This window comes from Notamacropus eugenii, chromosome 5 (assembly GCF_028372415.1).
Source record: "Notamacropus eugenii isolate mMacEug1 chromosome 5, mMacEug1.pri_v2, whole genome shotgun sequence".
NCBI lineage: Eukaryota > Metazoa > Chordata > Mammalia > Diprotodontia > Macropodidae > Notamacropus > Notamacropus eugenii.
In genome coordinates this window covers 369,125,124-369,146,935 of record NC_092876.1, presented here as the reverse complement: position 1 = coordinate 369,146,935, position 21,812 = coordinate 369,125,124, and the positions used below count along the sequence as shown (strand labels likewise).

The following is a 21,812-nucleotide window of genomic DNA, read 5'->3' as shown; positions in this document are numbered from 1 at the left end:
CTATATCTATATGGTAAAATAGGAGACAATGTTAGAGGGAATGAATTAAGGTAGTAAATGTCTGAGCCAGGATTTAAATGAAAGTTTAGCATTCTTTCTTCTACACCACTCTGTCCTAGGGCAGGGGAGGGTAGAGTCAGATACCATAAGAGTGATGTCAAGAAATGAAAAGCTATAGGCTATATGTTATAGGCTATGACAGTGGTGATGAGAATTCAAGAATAAGCTTTACCCAGTGAGAAGTGCTGTGGGATTCCAAGCATCCCCAACTGGTTGAGAGTCTCGTTTTATATTCTTTCTGAGTGAGGATGAAGATTATTTAAATTCGACACTGTTACTTGTGATTTTCCCCACCCAGCTGTCCTACCCCTAACATCCTTGCCCTTCCTTGATCCTACCCCACCATTGTCCAGCCCTTTGGAAGTAGTACAGAGTAGAGATGATGAAGGGAATGGGACATTTTCTATATCACTTAGTATTCCTTTTGATTTATCAGTTATTTTTCTTTCTTCCTTTCTCACCTCTGTCTATTGGTTCACTCATTGGCCCATACCACTCTGTTTTTACCCTGATCTCTAAGCAGTTACATCCTAATAGTAACAATTATAGTAGCTCACATTTATGTAGTTCTTAAAGTTCACAATGAGTTTTGTGAACATTTCCTCTGAGTGTTGAGGGGGCTACAGTCACAATGTCCCACAGAACATATTGTTTTTGACCTTAGAGATGATCTAATCAACCCCTACATTCTATAAATGATAGCTGTAGTCAGCACTACAACAGTAGGGACTCTTATTACTCTCATTTTACAGATGAAGAAACTAAGGTAGGAAGGTACACTGACTTGCTTAGAATCACATAGATACTATACGTTTGAGATGGGATTTGAACTCAGGTCTTCCTGACTCCAGAGCTCTATGTACTGTCACCTAGCCTTGAACTTGATATTGATAGCTCAGGTCCCCAAGTCTCCAAAATAGGAGGGTCCCCAGACTATCAGCCCTCCTTCCAGCCCAGTCTTGTAACCATTAACCAAGGAAGTGACCCTCTTGTCAAGTTATGACCTGGTAACTTTTGTCCCCAATAACCACTACTACTAAAATATCATCGGAAAAAAAGTTTTCACCCCCCAAAGTCCTCAGAAATGTCTAATGATTAAAAAAATAGATATAGTCTTATCAATGAAATTATATTAAAGAAGATACATTATCATCTGTTTTGCCATTATACCCTGCACTATTAGAACCTGAACTCCTTGAAAGCATAGGCAGTCTTGATTTTCTATTTGTATTTGTACTTAGCACAGTACTTAATAATGATTTTTCCATCCATCCAACAATTCATTTGTTAATTTATTCATTCTAATGCACCAACACAAACAAAAGGGTTGTCTGATTTATGACTTCATTCTTTGATAGTGCAGGTCTACCCAGGGAGCCAAGGGATTTGACTAATCCTACCATACTTCAGATGCTTGAGTTATGTTGCTAATTCCATATTTCATATGCTTGAGTTGTATTGCTGGTCCTCAGCTGTAATTATTTTACTTTTTCATGTACTTACCAAGCAATTGATCATATTTTTTTATTAGCCTTTCATGTCTCAAAACTACCACTGTCTTTTTTGGAAAAAGCACTTAATGTCTTATAAGCCTGTGAAATAAGTTGTTATTCCTAAAAGCATCAATCACAGAGGAAAAAGTAAAGTTTAGACATACTAAAAGGCTTCTCTGAAATCTTAAAATTTTAGAATTGGAAGTGATATTAAATACAATATATAAACCACCTCTTACATTTGACATATGAGGAAACTGAGAGTCAGGGTGGGGAAGTGACTTTGCTAATGTCACATATGGAGTGAATTAATATCCTAGTCTCCAGATTCCAAGTCCAGTGCTCACCATTTTGTCTTATCTTATCAGAGACTTCACAATATTTCCTGGCAATCCTCCCATGATGTCATTTGCTTTTCAGCTATCTCCCTCCCACCAGAAACTAGTACTCTTTCCCTGGGTCCCCTGATTCTAATAGGTGAGAGCTTTTGCCATATTTTTACAGGGCCTTGACCCTCTTCTCCATTTCATGGCCATTTCTACACCGATTTTGTCCTTCCCCAATTCTCTTCACTCTCTTTATGTGTTATCTTCCCTCACTAAAACGTAAACTCTTTGAGGGCAGGTAGTGTCTTGCTTCTGTTTGTGTCCCCAGCCCTTAGTATAGTGTCTGGCACATAATAAAGCACTTAAAAAATTCTTTATCTATTGTTTATCTATCTGTCTATCTATCTATCTATCTATCTATCTAATCTATCACAAAAAGAAAGGAGTACTAAACTTCAAATCAGAAGACCTGGGTTCAAGTATTACTTTTGTCATTCATATGACTTTGAATAAATTCCCTGAGTTCTTTTCTGTAACATGGAAATAATAGTATTTGAATTACTTCATATGGTTCTTGTAAAGAAAATATTTTATTAATCTTAAAGAGATATATATAAAGGTTGTCATCACTATTATACCATATATCATATGACTAAGGGATAGAACTGAATTTAAACATGTGGCTTTCTAGGTCTTTAGGTGTGGCCTTTTGACTGAATCCAAATTTTCCAGAACAAATTTTTTTTAATAAGGGGATTTATTCTATGAAGTTTGGATTCAGTCAAAGGAATTCACTTGAGGACCTAGAGGGCCACATGTGGCCTCAAGGCCACAGGTTTCCCCATCCCTGGCTTAAAGAAACTAGCAAAAAGATTAAATCAGCTAGCCTGGCCCTTGAACAAGAGGCAGCATCAAGTCTGTCATCACAACAGTCATTCTGTTCAAAGACTCTGACTTGGTGTTGCCACATTAGTCTTTCCCTTGGGAAAGATTAACTGATGGCTATGTAACATGAGGAAAGTCGATGCCATAAACAATTATCACACAAACAGTGAGAAAGTGACCACATTTCCTTTGTACAGAGCTTAAACCACGGTGCCTCCCCTTAGCAACTGGTGTCAATAACCAGATCAGTGTCAGAAAGGGCCCAACTCACATTTAAAATACATCAGCATCAAACTGTGTTGTTATCTTGTTGTAGCATCTGATGGCCCATGTAGGGAATGTGATGGTGCAGGTCACAAAGGTTTCAAAGTACATCCATTCTGTTTAACCTAAATCAATAAAAGGTAGCTGACATTTTTGGCAGGTTAGGAGTTTCCCAAATTCTGTGGCCTCTAAGAGTTTCTCTTGATACATTTTCTTGCCTCTTACTTCTTTGCTCTGAGTATAAGCATTTGGTACCTTCGGGTCATTGTGCTAAGTACAAATACAAATAGAAAATCAAGACTGCCTATGCTTTCAAGGAGTTCAGGTTCTAATAGTGGAGGGTACAATAGCAAAACTGATGACAACGTATCTTCTTTAATATAATTTCATTGATAAGACTAAGGATGATGTTGCCTTCAATAGTAATAAGGAGTTTGGAAAAGGAGAGGGTTTTGGAGGGAAACTGTGCTTTAGTGGCCTGTAGAATATCTAGTCTAAGATGGTGAACAGGTACTTGGAGCCCAGGAGAGAGACTAGGGCTGGATATATAAGTCTGCAAATCATCTTCAAAAGATTGTTGAAACCATGGAAACTAAGATCACCAAGTGAGATTGTACAGAGTGAAAAGAGGATAGGGCATAAGACAGAACCTCAGGGAACAACCATAGTTGGGTGGGTGTCAAATGATGAACCAACAAAGGAGATTGAAAAGGATAAGTCTGACAGATAGGTGAAGAATCAGAACACAACAGTCATGAAGATCCATATAGAAGACAGAATATTTGTGGAAAAAGTCAACAGTGGAGGAGTCATAAAGGACAAGGACAAAAAGAGATAGGAGAAAACATCTCTCAATGGACCATTGCCATAGCCTTCTATTTGGTCTCCCTACTTCTCCTCTTTTCCCATCTCAATTCAGCCTACACTCAGTTGCCAAAGCGATATTTCTAAAGTGTAAGTTTAACCCAGTCATCTCACTCCACAGGCATGCAGTGGTCCTAGTATCTATAGAACCAAACACAACATTCCAATCTGATATTTAATGTTCTTTATTACACAGACTTTTCCTATCTTTACAGTCTTCTTATACTTTATTCCCATCCAAGCACTCTACAATCCAGTGACAATGACCAATTTGTCAGTTCCTTGAAGTTGACACTTCATTCTCTCCCACTTACTGGTATCCCCCATAATTTGGAATGCCCTCCCCATCCTCATATCTGCTTCCTGCCTTCCTTCAATCTTACCTTCTTTAGGAGGATTTTCCCAATCCCCCACCTGCAGGTGCTTTCCCCAACCAGTGCTTCCCCTCTACTCTAAATTTATCTTTTATGGATACATATTTATTTACATGTTGTCTCCTTTATTAGAATTCAAGGTCCTTGAGGACAGGGACTGGGCTTTTGTCTTTCTTTATATCCCCAGAATTTAACACAGTGACTTGGCACCTAGTTAAATGCTTAACAAAGGCTTATTGACTGACTAATACCAGTTATTTACATGTTGTCTAATTCAATTGTTGTTTTGTTGTTCAGTCATTTAGGGTTTTCTTAGCAAAAATACTGGAGTGGCTTGTCATTTCCTTCTCCAACTCATTTTACAGATGCAGAAACTGAGACAAAAATGATTAAGTGACTTAACTAGGATCCCAAGCTAGGAAGTGTCTGAGGCCAGATTTGAAGTCAGGAAGATGGGCATTCCTAACTCGAGGCCTGGCACTCTCTCCACCATGTAGTCTAGCTGCTAGGTCTGATTCAGAAACTATCCTTAAGTCTTCACAAGTGTCAATTACTTCACACTTACATTATTATGGTTAATATTCAATGATTCTGCTTTTCTAGAACACATTTATATGCTGCCTATATTCTGAGAATGAGGTCAATTCTTAAGGTGTTTACTATTTGTCAGGTATTGTCTTGGGCATTGGCAATATTTCTGTCCTTGAAGAGAGCTTACATTCTATTGGGTGAGACAACATGGGCACATACAAGTAGATACAAAATAAAGCCACGGTAATTTGGGGTAGAAGGACATTAATAGCTGGGGAGGGGGAGGGCAGGTATCAGGAAAGATTTCAAGTCTTAGGTGGGACCTGTGCTGATTTTAAATCAGAAAAGGGATTCTGAGGCAGAGGTGAGGAGGGAAGCTATCACAGGGATAGAAGAGTGCCAGGGAGGGGTGATGGAAAGCCATGTGTCAAGAACAGCAAAAAAAGCCAATTTGGCTGAACCTTAGAGTACTTACAGAGGAGTTCTGAGTAATAAGGTAGGAAAGGTAGGTTACGGATATGATATAAAGGGCTTTAAGTGTCAAACAAAGGAGTTCATGTTTAGTCCTAAATGCAAAAGGGAACTGCGTAGGTAAATGACAAGATGAGACCTGTGCTTTAGGAAAATCAATTTGGCAACTGTATAGAGGATGAATTGGTGAAGGGAGACACAAGGCAGGGAAACCAATTAGCTGGCTATTGCAACAATTCAGGCAAAGGTTGAAGAGGGCTTCAAGAGGTTAATTGTACCATCTTTGTTAAGAATAAGAATAACAATACTATTAATAGTAATAGTTAACATTTATATTGTGCCCTAAGGTTTACAAAAAGTTTTATCCTCACAACAATCTTGGAAAGCAGGTGCTATTATTATCCCCATTTTACAGATGAAGAAACCAAGGCAGATAAAGGTTAAGTGAGTTGTTACAGAATCATATGGCTAGTCTGAGGATAGAGATCTTATTTTATTTTGGATGAAAAATAATCTCTCATCTTGATTTCTTATATCACTTAATACTATATCCTATGGTATTGAATAAAATCTATTATTATTATATATCCAATGCAAAGAAGTCTTGTAATTGCTTCATATATGTAATTTTTAATTTTTTTAACAGTTCGATTCTGGATTCAAAAAAGAGAGAGATGGTTTCTACTCATGGGTAATTTAGCTACTTTTAATCTATTGATTTCAAAAGAAAGGACAGAGCATCCATATGCTACTTTATGGCTAAACAAAGAGAACTAATGCTCTTTACAAGTACATCAGTTTAAGACATGTAAACCTTTTAAATAACCAACGAGAAATTAGTCAAAAGAGAGTGACTAGATAGATACCATTTCTTTGGTGTCCAGTGGATAGACACATCTATAGATTCCTTAGTCATTCTGGCTGTTTATTTTTATATGCTCACCCCCATTTGGAGTGAATTGAAGACAGGTGAATTGAGTTTAAAGAACAGCTCTGAAACCAACTGGATGAACATTTGCAAACTCTTTGCTTCTATGAGCCTCAGTTACCCCATCTGTAATTTTGGGATAATACTATGTTTTTCTTAATATAGAGTTTTTATAAGGAGAATCCTTTGCAAGCATGATGTACTATATGAATATTATTAATTTAATTAAGATTTTTCAAACCTCCATGAGCTGTTTTCATTAAAAACTAGAGAACCAGAAATACCTTGGTTCAAGTTCTTTCTCTGACATAAACTGAATATCTGACATATGCTGGATATGTGATCTTGAGCAAGTCAATTTCTCGGTCCTCTAGGCAACTCTCCAAGACTGCAGATAAGGTACTGACCTACACTGACAATGAGAATTCCCTTCCCTAAGAGTTCCCTATACCAACGAAATCACAGGTCAAGTCCTTATCCATTTGGAAACTTGCTGAAAGCAGCCCAAAAGAAACATTGTTGGTTATTGAATATGGCTCAATGGTGGGGGGAGGGGAGATGGAGAAGGACTGTCATTTGTTCTGTATCTACTAATACTGTTGGAAGGAAATCTTCAACTTTCTGAGAAAGTGATGAGTTTTGCAAACATATCAGAAAAGTGCTGAATGGTTTGGAAGAGTGGTTACTGTATGACAGAGCCATCTTTCTACATTAACTGTGTATGTGGGTTGCATAACATATACATTTAGTACAAAATCATGGTCAGATATATTTAACAAATGATACTCCAAGTACAGAGAGCATCTCATCACACCATATGGGCTAAACAAAACATATGCCAACAGAAATGAAAGAGAAGCAAAAAAAAAAAAAAATAGAATGTGAATGTGTCAGGAAAGCAGCCAGCATCATGGTCATAAATAATGATTACAAACTGTTAAAGTCTTCTTGGGTACTACTGAATCTATGATACTTAACCCAAACCCACATTTTTCAGCACCCCAGGGTATCTTCATTGATTCCAATTGTAGGGTTCTCAAACATTTTCAACACACAATTATAATTCATTTTTTATTTTAAAAACGTCATGCAGCTTTGGAAAGTGTGGGGGTGGAAGAGATGCAAAATCAATCAGATGACAGGATATTGCCTCTCTCCTCAAAGAAAGGTAAAATCAATACTTTTATGTGGGTAGCTACAATAGATATTCCTTGTAGCCAATCAAAGTGGGTATACTGCAGGATGTTGACAAAGGTGATCCTCTCACTGAGCATATGTACTTTATGCATATATACATATGTATATAAAATATATTGCATCTATTATCACTATCATTCTTGACTCTATATTCTTCCTTCTCCCTCCCCTCCATTCATTTGTCAAGTCTTGTCATTCCCAACTCTACAGTACATCATATATATTTGTGTATATATATATAATATATATGTATATATATACATGTATGTATATGTGTGTAAATAGAGAGAAAGACAGACAGATAGCTAGCTAGCTAGAGAGAAAGAGAGAGAGAGAGAGAAAGAGATGGATAGATAGAGATATCTTTCTCTTCTAGTCTAACCTCTGCAGCCAACATCAGGGAAGCAACCTGTGGTGAAAGGGTTAGCGATCTCCACCAACTGTCAGCTATCACCTATGGGGCAGGCAGGTCAGCCTAGTTGAAGCTGCAAGGCACCCTAAAGGAGAGACAAGAGGTAGCATGTTCTAGAGAGTCAAGTCATGACCACTCCTTCAATCACTACTTCCAATTACTGACCAGCTGCCACCAAAGGAGAAATAGCCACAGTTATCAAAGACTGGGAGAAGAAAGTTCTCATCAACAAAGTCCTTGACATTTTAAAGTAGTTAAATATAAAAAATGAATCTGGTTTTAATCAATAGAAATTGTGTTAAAGAAACTGCATTGACATCTGTTTTGCTGTACCTAAGGATTATGGAACCTTTCCATCTGATTTGTAGCAGAAACTTCCTATATGTGTCCTCTCTGTCATTAGAATTTAATTTTCTATCTGTATCCCCAGCTCTTAGTGCAGAGCCTTTCACATACCTCCCTTCTAACCCTTTCTTCCTTTCTTCTCCTTTCTTTCCTTCTTTAGGATGATCATGTAATCAATCAGCCAGTATTTATTAAACTGTGTACACTCCACTGTGCTAGATCCTGGGCTTACAAATATAAATTTGTAACCTTCATTCTAGCTACATCCATAGATTGAGAGCTTTAAAGTACCCTGGAGCTCCTCTAGTCCTATCCCTTCATTTTATAGATGAGTAAATGGAGGCCCAAAGAAATAAGGTTACATAGGCTGTAAGTGGCAGAGAACAGGATCAAACTCAGGTCCTTTGTTCTGCAATGGGGAAAGATTCTCAAGGAAAGAAAAGGGAAGAAAGAGAAGGCTAGTGACTAGGGAAAAATTAGGCCTGAATTTACTATGGAAGTGGGTTAGTGACAAGCTACCTTAACCACTGATATAGACAGCTGTTCTAACAATGATCCTCAGAATCTTGACACAAACCATGAGGCTTGCTGGGAAGGTACAGATAGGGTGGGAGGAGAGGTCTTCTGAACCTTTCTGGTTGGATAGCTCCTTGAGTAAAGAGTGTGATCATCAGACCCTGGTGTACTGTAGACAGCTCTGGGAAGCATGATGATGTGATTAGTTGAGTATGTGATACTGGACCAGGAGGGGTAAGCATGCCCTCGTGAATATCCACATCAGAAGCTAGTTCAGGAACTAGTGAAAACCTTAATTATGCAGAACCTTTATTCTGAAGAATTATTAGCTTTTGATATAATAATTTCCCTGTGTGTGTGTTTTTGCCTTTCCTCTATCACCCAGCTGCCAAGTTTAATATATCAAAGAAAGTTCTGAGAATCTTAGTGCAAAATTATGGAAAAGCAGAGCAGGTAGGGGCAGAGCTGTGTTAATGACATCAGTCTTCCCTTTCTGTTAAATCCATTGTGTGTGCCTGAAGGCAGAACAGTTCTCACCCCCATTTCCCTCCATAAACCTTCAGTCCAGGTGTCATTTGGAAACCAGCTACTGCCATAAAGAGAACCCCATTTAACTGCTTATAATAGAAGACTCTTTTTGTGCATCCCTGGGGCAGTTTCACTGAGTTACTCTGGCCAGACTGATTTGTGATAACATGTTCTTTTTGCTCTAGCAAATACCCTGTTATAAAAGAAGAGGTCTAATTTAATTCAATCTCTTGCTGCTTTCCTTCTGGAAACACACAAACAAGAGACTGGGACGTAAGGATCTCATTTTTTAAGTGTGATCATTTACACTTTATACATTGAACACCTGATCTCTAAATGTGAGTACATTATAAGGGGTTCAGGACTGGATCTGTGGTTTCACAGGTCAAGGGAATTCCCAGATTAGGAAAATCTCTCTGTCAATCAGATCAGTACCTTCTCTGCAACTTAGTGGGGGTGGGGAACCAACTTTTAGAAAACGAATCCTTTTATTAAGAGGATTTGTTCTATGGAGTTTGGATTCAGTCAAAGGGTGGTTACTTAAGGACCCAGAGGGCCACATGTGACCTTGAGACTGCAGATTCCCTACCCCTGTCCTAGGGAGTTGCATAGGGTACCAAAAAGTCAAGGGACTTGCCCTAGGTCAAATAACCAGTGTGTATCTGAAGCATGACTTGAACCCAGGTCTTTCTGGCTCCAAGGCCACTTCTCCACACACCATACCACACCACCTCTCACACCTCCTCAAAGCTTCCAAACTAGATTATAACAATATCTATTCTAAATATTTAAGTTTGCAATAGATTTAACATAGATGAACACAATCCCTAAATTATTTGGCAAGAGGTAGGTGCTCCTAAAAGTGACAATGACCTTTTCCAGTAAACACAGGATGAAAGAGCAACAGATTTAGAGGGCTGAGTAATAACACTAATCTCAGTGCTAACAATGTTTGGACTCTCTCCATAAACTGCAGGTGTGTTTGTATGTCATAAGAAATCAAGAAAAACAAATCCAAGCAGAGAAGAATAGCTAGAAATTAAGTCAGGGAAGAAGACGGCATTTGTTTTATAGTTTGCACAGCTATGGCTTCTATATATTGGTTTTCCTGGGGAAAATTGAACAAAAGAAATACTGTGGTTCAGTAAACACAAATGTGAGTTAGCAATCTATATCTATTAAAAGTCTAATGGTACTGGTGTCCAACATTCTAAAGCAGAGGAATGTATAGACATGTAGCATCCATAGGGTAACATGCCTATGTAGAGTCAGTATGGTGTTGTGAATGGTGGGCTGGCTTTGGTTTCAGGGAGACCAGGTTTCAGATCCCAATTCAGACCTTTACTAGTTATGTGATCTAGGAGTCTGAGAGTTTCTGGTCCAAAACTCCTGTATTACTAGACTGGTTCCTAAAACTCCACTATGAATTGCTCATAAATATTACTATTTGCCTTGAATGTGCAATTTTTCCATTAAGATCTATCAGTATTTTATTGTACTATGTTATGGAAATGCTTGTTTTATTCCATAATTAAAAATAAAATAAAATCTATCAGTATCAACTAAGGCATAAAACAGAGATACTAGTTTGCCAAAAGACTTCATCAGCATCACAGGAGATGTCCTGTGAAAAATGCAAATAGAAGAGAGATTCTCTACTGTTAGTGGAGGTGGTTCTCCAGACACTCCTATTTGCAGTTGACATTGCTTTAAGGCTTGGAACAACACAAGATTTCTTCATTGAGATCCAGTCACTCAAGAGAGATCAACCTAACAATTGACACAGGTGAATTTACACCAAGAGTGTAAAGAATGCCCATGTCATGATATGCAGATAGACTGTGTGAAAAAAGAATCAGATTGAATAATTCACATAGATCTAAAATATTTCATTTGTTTAAACAAGGGGAAATAGAGTAAAAACTCACTGAACACTACTCCAATTTGACGTGATGCAATTTCATAATTTTATAGATTTAAAACGAGAATGGATTAAACCATGGTAGAAAATGTCAAGGATCTTTGCTGTTTGTATATTTAGATTCTCAAACTCTATATTGCTTTCTGAGACATTTTACCTCATAAGCATCCTTGTGACTTCCCAACAACTTACTTGTTCTATCAATCCTAACTGCCAAAGTTGCTCCAAGAGAGAGTCAAACTTCTTCTTCAATGTACAGCCTGTTGGCCCACCAGTACACAGATACTGGATAGGTGTTACAGATGAACAATGAACTGAGTCCAAAACTGAATAAGAAACATGCTGAGTTGCATTAGAGAAGCTGCATAGTATTTTGTGATCTCATGTTCCTCTTTGTCTCAAAAGGTTCATCTTTCAAATATCAGTATTCGCCTCATCCAATCATCTCTAGTGATGATATATGGCTATGAATTACAGATGTCAGAAGATGCAACTGCATGTGACTCATAGGCCAATGGAATTGAGAGGGTGAGTACAAATAGTAGGCAGCATTGTTCTCAATGACATATGTGAGATGTACTATAAAAAGCATGATCAAAGTATACGTATGACCAGAAAAGCAAGTGAATTAAACATTAAGCAAAATAAATGTTAACAAATGGATAGCTTAAAGTATCAGTCGATGCACTGTTGTCAATCCATCAGTAAGCATTTATTAAATGCTTGCTATGTACTTAACATTGTGCTAGTTTCTAGAATTAACAAATTATTAAAAGAACCAGAAGGTGACTTCTACCACACCGGGTAGATATTTTATAGATGGTTTGTATAAAGATTTGGGTAGAAATCATATAGGCTGCCAAGGTATAGCTGATGGTGACGGACAGGTTCGTACTGGCTCTGAAGTCACTCCAAGAGGACTTAGATTCAAATCTCACCTGTGATGCTTGCTACCTGTGTGAGCTTGGAGAAATCACTTTGCTTCCTTGGGCCTTGGTTTCCCCATATGTAAAATAAGGACCTTGGACTAAATGGCTTCTGTGATCTCTTCTAATGTATGATATGATGTTCCCTTGAGGAGTTCAGAGACACAGCAAAGTAGGGACTAGTGAAATGGATAGAGTTCTAGACCTGGCATTAGGAAGACCTGAATTTAAATCCAGTTCCTATGCTTCTCAGTTGTGTGGCCATGGAGATGTCACTTGACCTCCTCAAGTCTCATTTGCCATGTAAAATAGGGAGAATAATACTTGTAATACCTACTTTGCAGGGCTTTTGTGAAGACCAAATGAGAATACATACATATATACATACATACGTACCTATATGTGTGTGTGTATATATATACACACACACACACACACACACACATACATATATATCCATTTTTGTCCTTTAAAGAGAACTACACAGGTCAGCTATTGTTGCTGTTGTTGTGTTCGTCCTTTGTTTTCAAAGAAGACCATGACATCAGAGAAATGGTGACATGACTTGCAGTTGACTTTGATTTGAGTGACAGAGGGCTGTGCAAGGTCACCAACCTCATTTTCTTTTCCTGAGCCATCTGGATCCAGTGACCAGATACTCATCAGGATGACTGGAGATGGACCAGGATGCATTGGGAGCTTTTGATCTTTTTAGGCTAGGCCTTTTCATGTGCTCACTTAGAGGCAGGTAATGCCCATTTAGTGAACAGGCATCTTTAAGAAGTAGTCAGTTATTATTATCAAAGCAAAGCTTATGACTAACCTTTTGATTTTATTTTAAAGAATTGGCAGAGATATACGTACATCCCTAGTGAACAGATTTACTTTGGGGAGGGGCAGACATAAAATATTTGAAGGGACCAGAAATTTGTTCACTTGTTCGATATGGAAAATGAAGGAAAGAAGGGTGTCATTCATTGACCTTTACCATGTGTGTGTTTTACAGTAGAGTGGAGAGAATCTTGGTGTCATAGTCCGTTAGTAAATGCTGATTAAGCAACCACTATATGCCAGATGCTGTGCTAAGTTCTAGGGACACAAATATAAAGAAGACAGTCCTTGTCCTCAGGGAGCTTACAATCTAAGGAGGGAACATAAGACACAAAGGCAGTCTGAGAGGAAAAAAGGCAGAAGTTGGGAGGATACTGGGGAAGAAGGTCTCCAGCTCCTAGGACTGAAAGCTGGATACAACTTGAGTTCAAATCCTGCCTCTGATGCTTATGGACTATGTGTCCTTGAACAAGTAATGTGACCTCCCTGAACCCAAGATTCTTCAAATGTTTGCATGATGGAATTGGATGGTCTTGGAGGTCCCTTCCTATTCTAATTCTGTGATCCATGGCAATGAGAGAGAGGAGCAGTCCTGACTGCTTTTCCCTAATGGGCAACAAAATGGACAATGAGGAGCACAGAGCTAGGCTGCGTACCCAGTAAAGAGTATTAAGCACATCAGCAACAAAAATATATTTCCATAAACATACTAATCGCAGGAGCACAGGAATTTCCCTTCCTATGTTGTGAATCACAGAAAAAGCTTCTCTCAAGATTCCTGAGGGGAAGGGGATTAATTCCTCTGCCAGGATATGTTCACATAAACAACAGAATGCTGAATCTCAGCATCCCATGCAAATTTCCTTGGTGATCCTTATGTGAAGAACCCCCTCAGCCAGTTATTGAAGCTATATTGTATGTTATCTAAAGACCACTGGCTCTGGATTCAGAGCACCTGGGTTTTACAACCTTGTTCTTGCTTTCCTTGCTTCCCTCAAGTCCTAGCTAAAATCACATCTTCTACAGGAAGCCTTTTCTGTTTGCTCTTCATTCTGGTTCTTTCTCTTTATTGATCATTTTCAGTTTATCCTGTATTTGTCCATAGTTGTTTACATGTTGTCTCACTCACTACACTAATTGCTCCTTGAAAGCAAGGACTGTCATTTGCCTTTCTTTGTATCCCCCAATACTTAGCACAATGCCTGGCTTATCGTAAGTACTTAATGGTTATGATTGTTGTCCTTTGGTATTGAAGAGGATCAAAATGGCTAAGTTGAGTAAGATTACAGCAGTGTGTCTGACTGTGACTGCTCAGACCAGTATGAGCTCGGAATGTTCTACCACAGGTCAGGCACAAATATTTCATGTGAACATTTGTACTGATAATGCTTTTTTGCTGATTGTTAATGTAATTTTGCTTCTTAATGGGAAGATCTTTCCCATCCATTAATAGGCCCATGTGACCTGCTTAAGTCTGAGTCACATGAGTCAATACACATGGAACAGGAAGGAGTGGAGCAGGAAGAGGCAGAGCTAGAGCAGAGCTGAGAAGAAGTTAGAGACTAGTCAGAGTTGGGAAAGGCATCTGACTAGTCTGAGTGAAAGAGCTTGCTTGGGAGAGTTTAAAGGAGCTGGTTTGTGGGAAACCAAGCAGGGTAACTGCTTGAGAATGGTATTGCCCCCTTATATTGTTATTGTGTATAGATTTCTTTGTTGCTGTGATGGATTTGGCTTTCTGGTATCTGAATAAATGTTTTGGTCCTGTCTTCCATGTGGAGAGTCTGTGGTATTTTCTGATTCAGAGTTGTGCCAAGATATTCATGTCTGCTGTAGGCACTATGAACATCGCATTGGCAATTCATCATTTGGGGTGGATTCTCTAACTTTAAGTATCTCATGTTTCTTTTAAGCCACTTCTAAGCCACTTCAATTCTGCTTAATAAATGTTAACTGACTAAGTCATTTAAGTTCTCTTAGCCTCAGTTTCCTCATCTGTAATTTGGGAACAGACAGTTGGACCAGATGGCCTCTGAGGTTCCTCTCAACATGGGATCCATGACCCTAAATGAACCACTAGCTATCCTGGATGCCACTCTCCACGTGGGAAACATGTACCCTTAATGATTCCATTGAATGAACCAACCCCTCCACCCCATGCCAGGGAGGCACTTGGAAAAGAACAGCAACAACACAGGAAGATTAGGAAATCAGGATTTGTCAAGTCACTTTGGTAACCTCCGCATGACATGAGGGATCCAGGCCCCTTTCCTCGCTTGCACTCATCTCACTTGAAAATAATAACAGTAGTAGCTAATATTTGTATAGTATATGCAATGTGTCAGGCGTTTTGGTAAGTACTTTATAAAGATTATCTCATTTGTTCTTCACAATAACTCTGGGAGGTAGGAGATATTATCCCCATTTTACAATTGAGGAAACTGAGGCAGAGGTTAAGTGATTTGCACAGGGTCATACAACTCGTATCTGAGGCTGAGTTTTGAACTCGTCTTCCTGATTTCTAATCTAGGGCTTCTAATCTAGGGCTCTATCTACTGCACCACCTACCTGCCCTGCGGCATAATGGGGAATTACTTTCTGTGACAACAATCCTTTGCTATCTAACCTACAAGCGGTCCCCATCAGTCTTAAATTAGAATTGCCCTCAGGTATTTACTGAGCTGTTGAGCTCTCCAAGCTGCTGTAAAACCCCTATACTGTACAAATCTGCCATACTACCAATTAAACTAGCCTGAAGGATAAAGGTTTCAGATAGGGCTTGGCTGTCACCATTTATTACAAAGCTGATTTTTAACAGTTGATTTCAGCTAGTGGACCCTACCAGGTGATAAAAGTTGGTCAGATGCAAAAAGGGAATTTCTTTCTTTGTACTGAATGGCAATCCTTTCTGTCGAGTCTCACTTTTACTGCACAGAGGATTGGCCTGTCTTGGTTTGTTTGTACATATCATTCCATTAGTATAGGAAATTCCCTGGTGAGAAAATTCCCTTTATCAATCAATATGTATTGATACTTATTCTGCAATTTATCAGTGAATGGAACACTAAGAAGTCCACTAAGGGTCCACAGCCTGCAAGTTTCAGAGGCAGCTCATCCCCGACTTTGAGGCTATTACCTTTCCATTATGCCCCATGATTTCTTTGTAGCCTGTCCTTAACCAATTAAAATCACATGATCTCAATTCCAGTATTTGTTTTCCCCAAATACATCTTTCCTTTCCACCAGCAATCATGGCCAGCAATACCCAACAATTTTGGAATTATGATGATTCAGTTCAAAAACATTTACTGAGCTCTTGTAGATATAGAGGGCACTGTATTGGGCTCTAAGAGGGAAACATGAATTAGGCATGCTCCTTGACCTTAAAAAACTTACAGTCTATTACCATAACCTTGTTTGGTTGACTTTGTAACCTCACTTCCCTGAACCCAAATATCTCTCCTTTGCAGTCACTTGCCACTCTCCTGATTTAGGCCTCCATTACCTGGACTATTATTATAGTTTCCTAATTGGACTCTCTGCTTCCAGTCTCTTCTCTTTTTAATCCATCTTTCAGAAAGTTGTCAAAATGATATTCTCAGTGTACAAGTCTGATCATATAATTTCTCTTCTTATTTCCTATAGCAGTAGTTCTCAAAAAAAAAATACACATACACAAATACACACATAGATCCATAGATCTATGTATGTCTATATGTGTGTATATATATCTATATGTGTGTACAGACATATACATAAATATATACTTATATATGTATACACACATAATCTCTTGGCACAGTAATCTTTCTCTTGAGGAATTGTGGCCCATAGAATGTATAGATCAGGGGTGGGGAACTTGCAACTTTGAGGCCACATGTGACCTTCAAGGTCCTTGGGTGTAGCCTTTTGTCTGAGCCCAACTCCTTTATTAAGGGGATGCAAGGCACTTACCCTCTCCCTCAGTTTCCTCATCTATAAAATGAAGGTGATAATAGCACCTATCTCACAGAATTGTTGGGAAGATCAAATGTATAAAAAAAATGTATAAAAACATATAAAACTTTGTAAACCTTAAAGAGCTATATAAATGCTTTTTGTTGTTCAGTCACTTTTCAGTAGTGTCCAACTCTTTGTGACTCCATTTGGAGTTCTCTTGGCAAAGATACTGGATAGGAGTGGTTTGCCTTTTCCCTCTCCAGCTCATTTTACAATAAGGAAACTGAGGCAAAGAGGGTAACGTGATTTGTGAAGGGTCACACAACTAGAAAGCATCTGAGGTCAAACTGGAATTCATGAAGTTGAGTCGTCCTGACTCTAAACCTGGTACTCTATTCATCATATCATCTAGTTGCATATAAATGTTAGCTATTATTAATGCTAATATCAGTAATTACCTAGGACTAGATCATCAACTCCTCAAAGAGAAATATTTGTAAGTATTTGTATTGGTCTGTAAGATGACATAAAGGAGTGCAGAGGTACTATGCACTCAGGAATTTCCCATAATAGAATTTGGATTATAACTCCCTGAAAAACATTTTTATCAACCCACTAACTAAAACTTAATGAATACCCAAATATCACATTCTATTAGTGCATATTATTAAGAAAGGAAATGCAGATTTTTAGAAAGAAAATTTCTTCTCTCAGAAGGTTGGTGCATAAGGTGGCTAAACCAAATGATACACTAACAACTCATTTCACTGCCCAGTCTATGATGGTTTGAAACACAGAAAATGGGCTGAAACGTGAGCTAAAATGGTGCATTTAGAAAACATTCTAATGAAGGGCCCTGGATGACACTTGAGTAGTCTCAATAAACATCTGCATTTCTCCCAGTGGCAGCCATACTAAATTCCAATTATACAAAAATTTAGAAAGAGAATAGAGACAATGGACAGTGACCCAAGGAGATTTTCAAGGACATAAGATTTTTGTTACACAAATCAACACCTGGCCCTACTTTTTTTTAAAAAGTAGTCTCATTTCTCAAGATTAGCCCATGGGTCCAATAAACTTCTCAATATTAGCAGTAGGATAACACAGCAACAATTCCTCTCATCCATCTCTCCTAAACCAGCCTCAAGCTTCAGAGAGATATTTCAATAAATTTTAAGCCCAGCTTTTTAAAAATCACCCAGCAGTTGCTAACCAAACCATTTAGGGTTGGAGTGAAAATTCCCATGCTCTAGAATACTCTATAGCAACATGTGGGATTGAATGAACTGTACCCCCATAGAATGTTGATACTTCCCTGGGTTTCAGAATATGGGAGTGAGAAATTTGGCAACTGCTCCATTACTTTCTCCTTACCTGCTTAAGGAGAACTGAACCAATGTACAGGTTTGCCAGTCCATAAAACTGACATTCTAAGAACTAGGAAAGAGCTACATATTGTCAGACAGTCAGTATGCATTTACTCTGTAGTGAAATAGCATCCTTAGGAAATTTTGTGTTTTAGTCATCACACATTTATTAGCACGTGCTATATGCCAAACACTGGGATAAGCATTGAGAATAGAAAGAAAGGCAAAAACCTGATCCCTCCCCTCAAGGATTTTATATTCTAGTGTTAAGGGCAACATGCAAATAATTTTGTGCCTATAAGATCAATATATGTGTGTATATGTGCTTATATTTAACACACACACATATATAATATTTATATATAAATAAATTTGTGTATGTACATGTATGTATATGTATGTATACCTTGTAAATGGAAATCAATTTCAGAGGGAAGGTTCTGGAGTGGGGTGGGGAGGTAACAGGAAAGGTTTCCTATGGAAGACAGTATTTGAGCTGAATCTTGAAGGAAGTCAGAGAAAGTAGGAGGTGGAAATGAGGCTGGAGAGCCTTCCAGTCAGAGGGGACAGTGAGGGTCAAGACACAGATTCTCCATTATAGGTCACAGCTGGTAAGGAAACACTCTCCATCAATTCAAACTGGCAACTATTCTGAAACCTATAGCCTTAGAAAGTTGTCTTGGGGCCCTAAGAGTTTAAGTAACTCACCTGGGGTCAGTTGGTATATATCTGTGGACTTGAATCCCAGGTCTTCCTAACTTTTAAGTCACCTCTCTATGTACTTCATCATGTTGCCTCTTGTTAAAACAAACTCTCAAGAAACCATATGCAAAAATGATCATTTATTCTCATTTAGGGAAGTATTCAAGTCCATGTTGAATGATTATTCCTAAAGATGTTTTGTGCACAGATGGATATGTTTTCTGGGCAGTAAATAAAAAGCTAGATGTGGAATCAGGAAGACCTGAATTCAAATCCGGTCTCAGACACTTACTAGCTGTGTGACCCTGGGCAAATCACTTAACCTTGTTTGCTTCAGTTTCCTCATCTGTAAAATGAGCTGGAAAACAAAATGGCAAACCACTCCAGTGTTTTTGTTAAGAAAACTCCAAATGGGGTCATGAAGACTTGGATGTGAGTGAAAACAAATGTGGGTTGAACTGAATTCATAGAATCGCAGAATCTAAGAATTGGAAAAGACTTCAGCAATCATATAGTACAACATATTACAGATAGATACACACACATATATATGTATATATTTATATAATATACTATTTATCATATATATATTCTAAAACTTGCGATGTTCACTTTAGCTAGTGTTGCTTTTTAAAATATTTAACCACTGAGTCAAATAACCATTCAGAACCTCAGAGTTGGAAGGTCTTCAGAGGTCATTTAGTCCTATGCATACATATACAGGTCCTCTGTTGAAAACATCCCCAAGTGATCACTGTGCCCTCTAAACCAGCCATCCTTGGAAATGATGGATACAAGAAAAGTATTATAAGTCATAGCCACAAAAAGATTATAGATAACATTTTATTTGACCTCATCCAAATGTGCCAAACCTAAATATGGAACATGAGATGAACCACAAATAATGAAAGGTGAAGAGAAAGAGCTACTGGGAATCTAAAGAATGGACAATGGACCATCAACATATTAGAGAAATAAGTGAAGGGGCTGCTTTCCATTCAATTCAATTAATAGGAAGCTGAGGTAGCATTCACTGGACTCCAAGTCCAGTGGTCCATTATCCATTATAACACATTGTTTCACTATTCAATTACCTTTGACTAAGTACCTACTATGTTTTGATATAATAAGCTAAAAACATAATCCCTGTTCGTTAGCAGCTTATATTCTCCTGGATGGGCAGGGAGAGAATACTTTTGCACAAATAAATAAGATCAAGGGAATTTAAGGAGGCAGAAAACTAGAGGATAAAAAGGACAAAGGCATTCTCATATTATCTTTTAAATATGTAAATTAGAAGGGAAACTACAGTAAGAATATTCAAGCAAGAATATGAAAGAAAAATGACTTCTTAAAAATGGCGTACATATCTACATATATAAATATAAACATACATACATATGTGCATATATAAATGCATGTGCATTTTTATATAAGAAACAGTCTCACAGCTTTTATTGTAGCTACCAGAGACCTAATGACTGCCTTTATTTTAACAGTCAAACCCTGAGCCTGTGAATGATCCTATGTTTGTGTCAAAAGGACTGAAAGCTGCAATTTCACCTTGTCCCTGCTTCTTAGTGAGTGGCACAGCATATTCCCACTCCTAGGTGTATGACTGCCAGCTGGCCAACATTCACAAAGAAATGTTCCCTTGGATCACAACAGATGTTCTCATGCAAAGGCCCCACTCACCTAGAGAGCAGCTTTTACAAAGCCAAACCAAAAAGCTCTCTCTTGATGCCATTGAGCCAGAGTCAACTAATTAACTTTTCCCAACAACTTTGAGTGCCATACAGAGAGGGAACATTTTTGTTGAATTTATTGAAAGTTAAAAAAAAAAAGTCTGGAGAAAATAAGCTCCTTTCCTACACTGGGGAATGACCTATTTGCCCATCTCTGTTTTAACAAGTGGATTCTATTTCAGCTGAAACCACCCCAGTTCCATCCCCTTGGTCAGAATCACCAGTGTTGCAATGCTTTCTTCCAAGCACTCACTGTCTGGTTGCTTTGAATGATGGAATGAGACAAACTGGATTTGCCAATGTTGGCATTTCAGCAGCAATTGGCAGGGTTGTTAGTTTTAGTAATGGAGCATTTGCTTCATTACCTACTCTCTGTAACAGTCCCATGTGACAAGTGGGAAAATATTTTTTCACAGATGTCAAGATACTGTTAGGAGACACCCTGTTTTCCAGAGCTAAGGCCCAGCAAGCAAGCTGTGCCCTGAGTTTGGCACAACAACAATCCTTTGCACTCACCTTCTGGAACTGATGGTCCCTGAGCTCAGGCCCAGACATAAAGCCCTGCTATGAGCAGACTTTTTGTCACTAGACAACCTTGCCTCACTGTTGCTGTTGTACCTTACTACTGTTGCTACACTACATTATTTGACTCTTTATCTAGCCACAAATATATAAATCAAGGTTCAGCTACACTAAAATGAGTCCCCCCATGAGGGTCGGGTCCCTGGTCAGTGTCCTTGCTTATAAGCTATTTCCCTCACTTTGAAATTAAACTGTTTGATTCTTGACTCTCCTGTTTCTAGCTTGCTCTGTTCAGCTCTGGCCATCCCCAGGTTAGAGGACAGTTTGGTCCAGCTGATACAGATCACCTTCTAAATAAACACAACTTCTAACACTTTAGCTTGGATCTATGCACATTTACTTCACATATTTCATAACTGAACTCCTTGCTACCTTTCCAGGTTTTTTAGGCTTTACTTTTCTCCTCCACTCCATCCAGCCACATTGCCTTCCATTTGTCATTCCTCTCACATAGCACTCCATCTCTAGTCTCTGTGACTTTGCATTGGCTGCACCCTCTGCCTATAATAACCTCTCTACTCACCTCTCAGATTTTCTGATCAACTTTAATACTCAGTTCAAATTCCGCTGTCCAAGTAGTCTCTTCCAGTCACCTCCCCCCACCC

The 21,812-nt window shown here is 38.5% G+C and overlaps 1 protein-coding gene across 19 annotated transcripts in view; it reads right to left on the bottom strand.

The window, feature by feature from the left end:
* ABI3BP (ABI family member 3 binding protein) overlaps positions 1-21,812 on the bottom strand; it is a 286,413-nt gene that overhangs the window by 202,944 nt on the left and 61,657 nt on the right. The window contains exon 1 of one of the 19 annotated variants that reach the window (XM_072614172.1): positions 3,036-3,495. The exons of the other annotated variants lie outside the window; for them this stretch is intronic. Coding sequence (XP_072470273.1) covers positions 3,036-3,054 — 19 coding nt within the window. The 5' untranslated portion in view covers positions 3,055-3,495. Of the gene's footprint in view, positions 1-3,035; positions 3,496-21,812 lie in introns of those variants that run through there. 19 annotated transcript variants of the gene reach the window in all.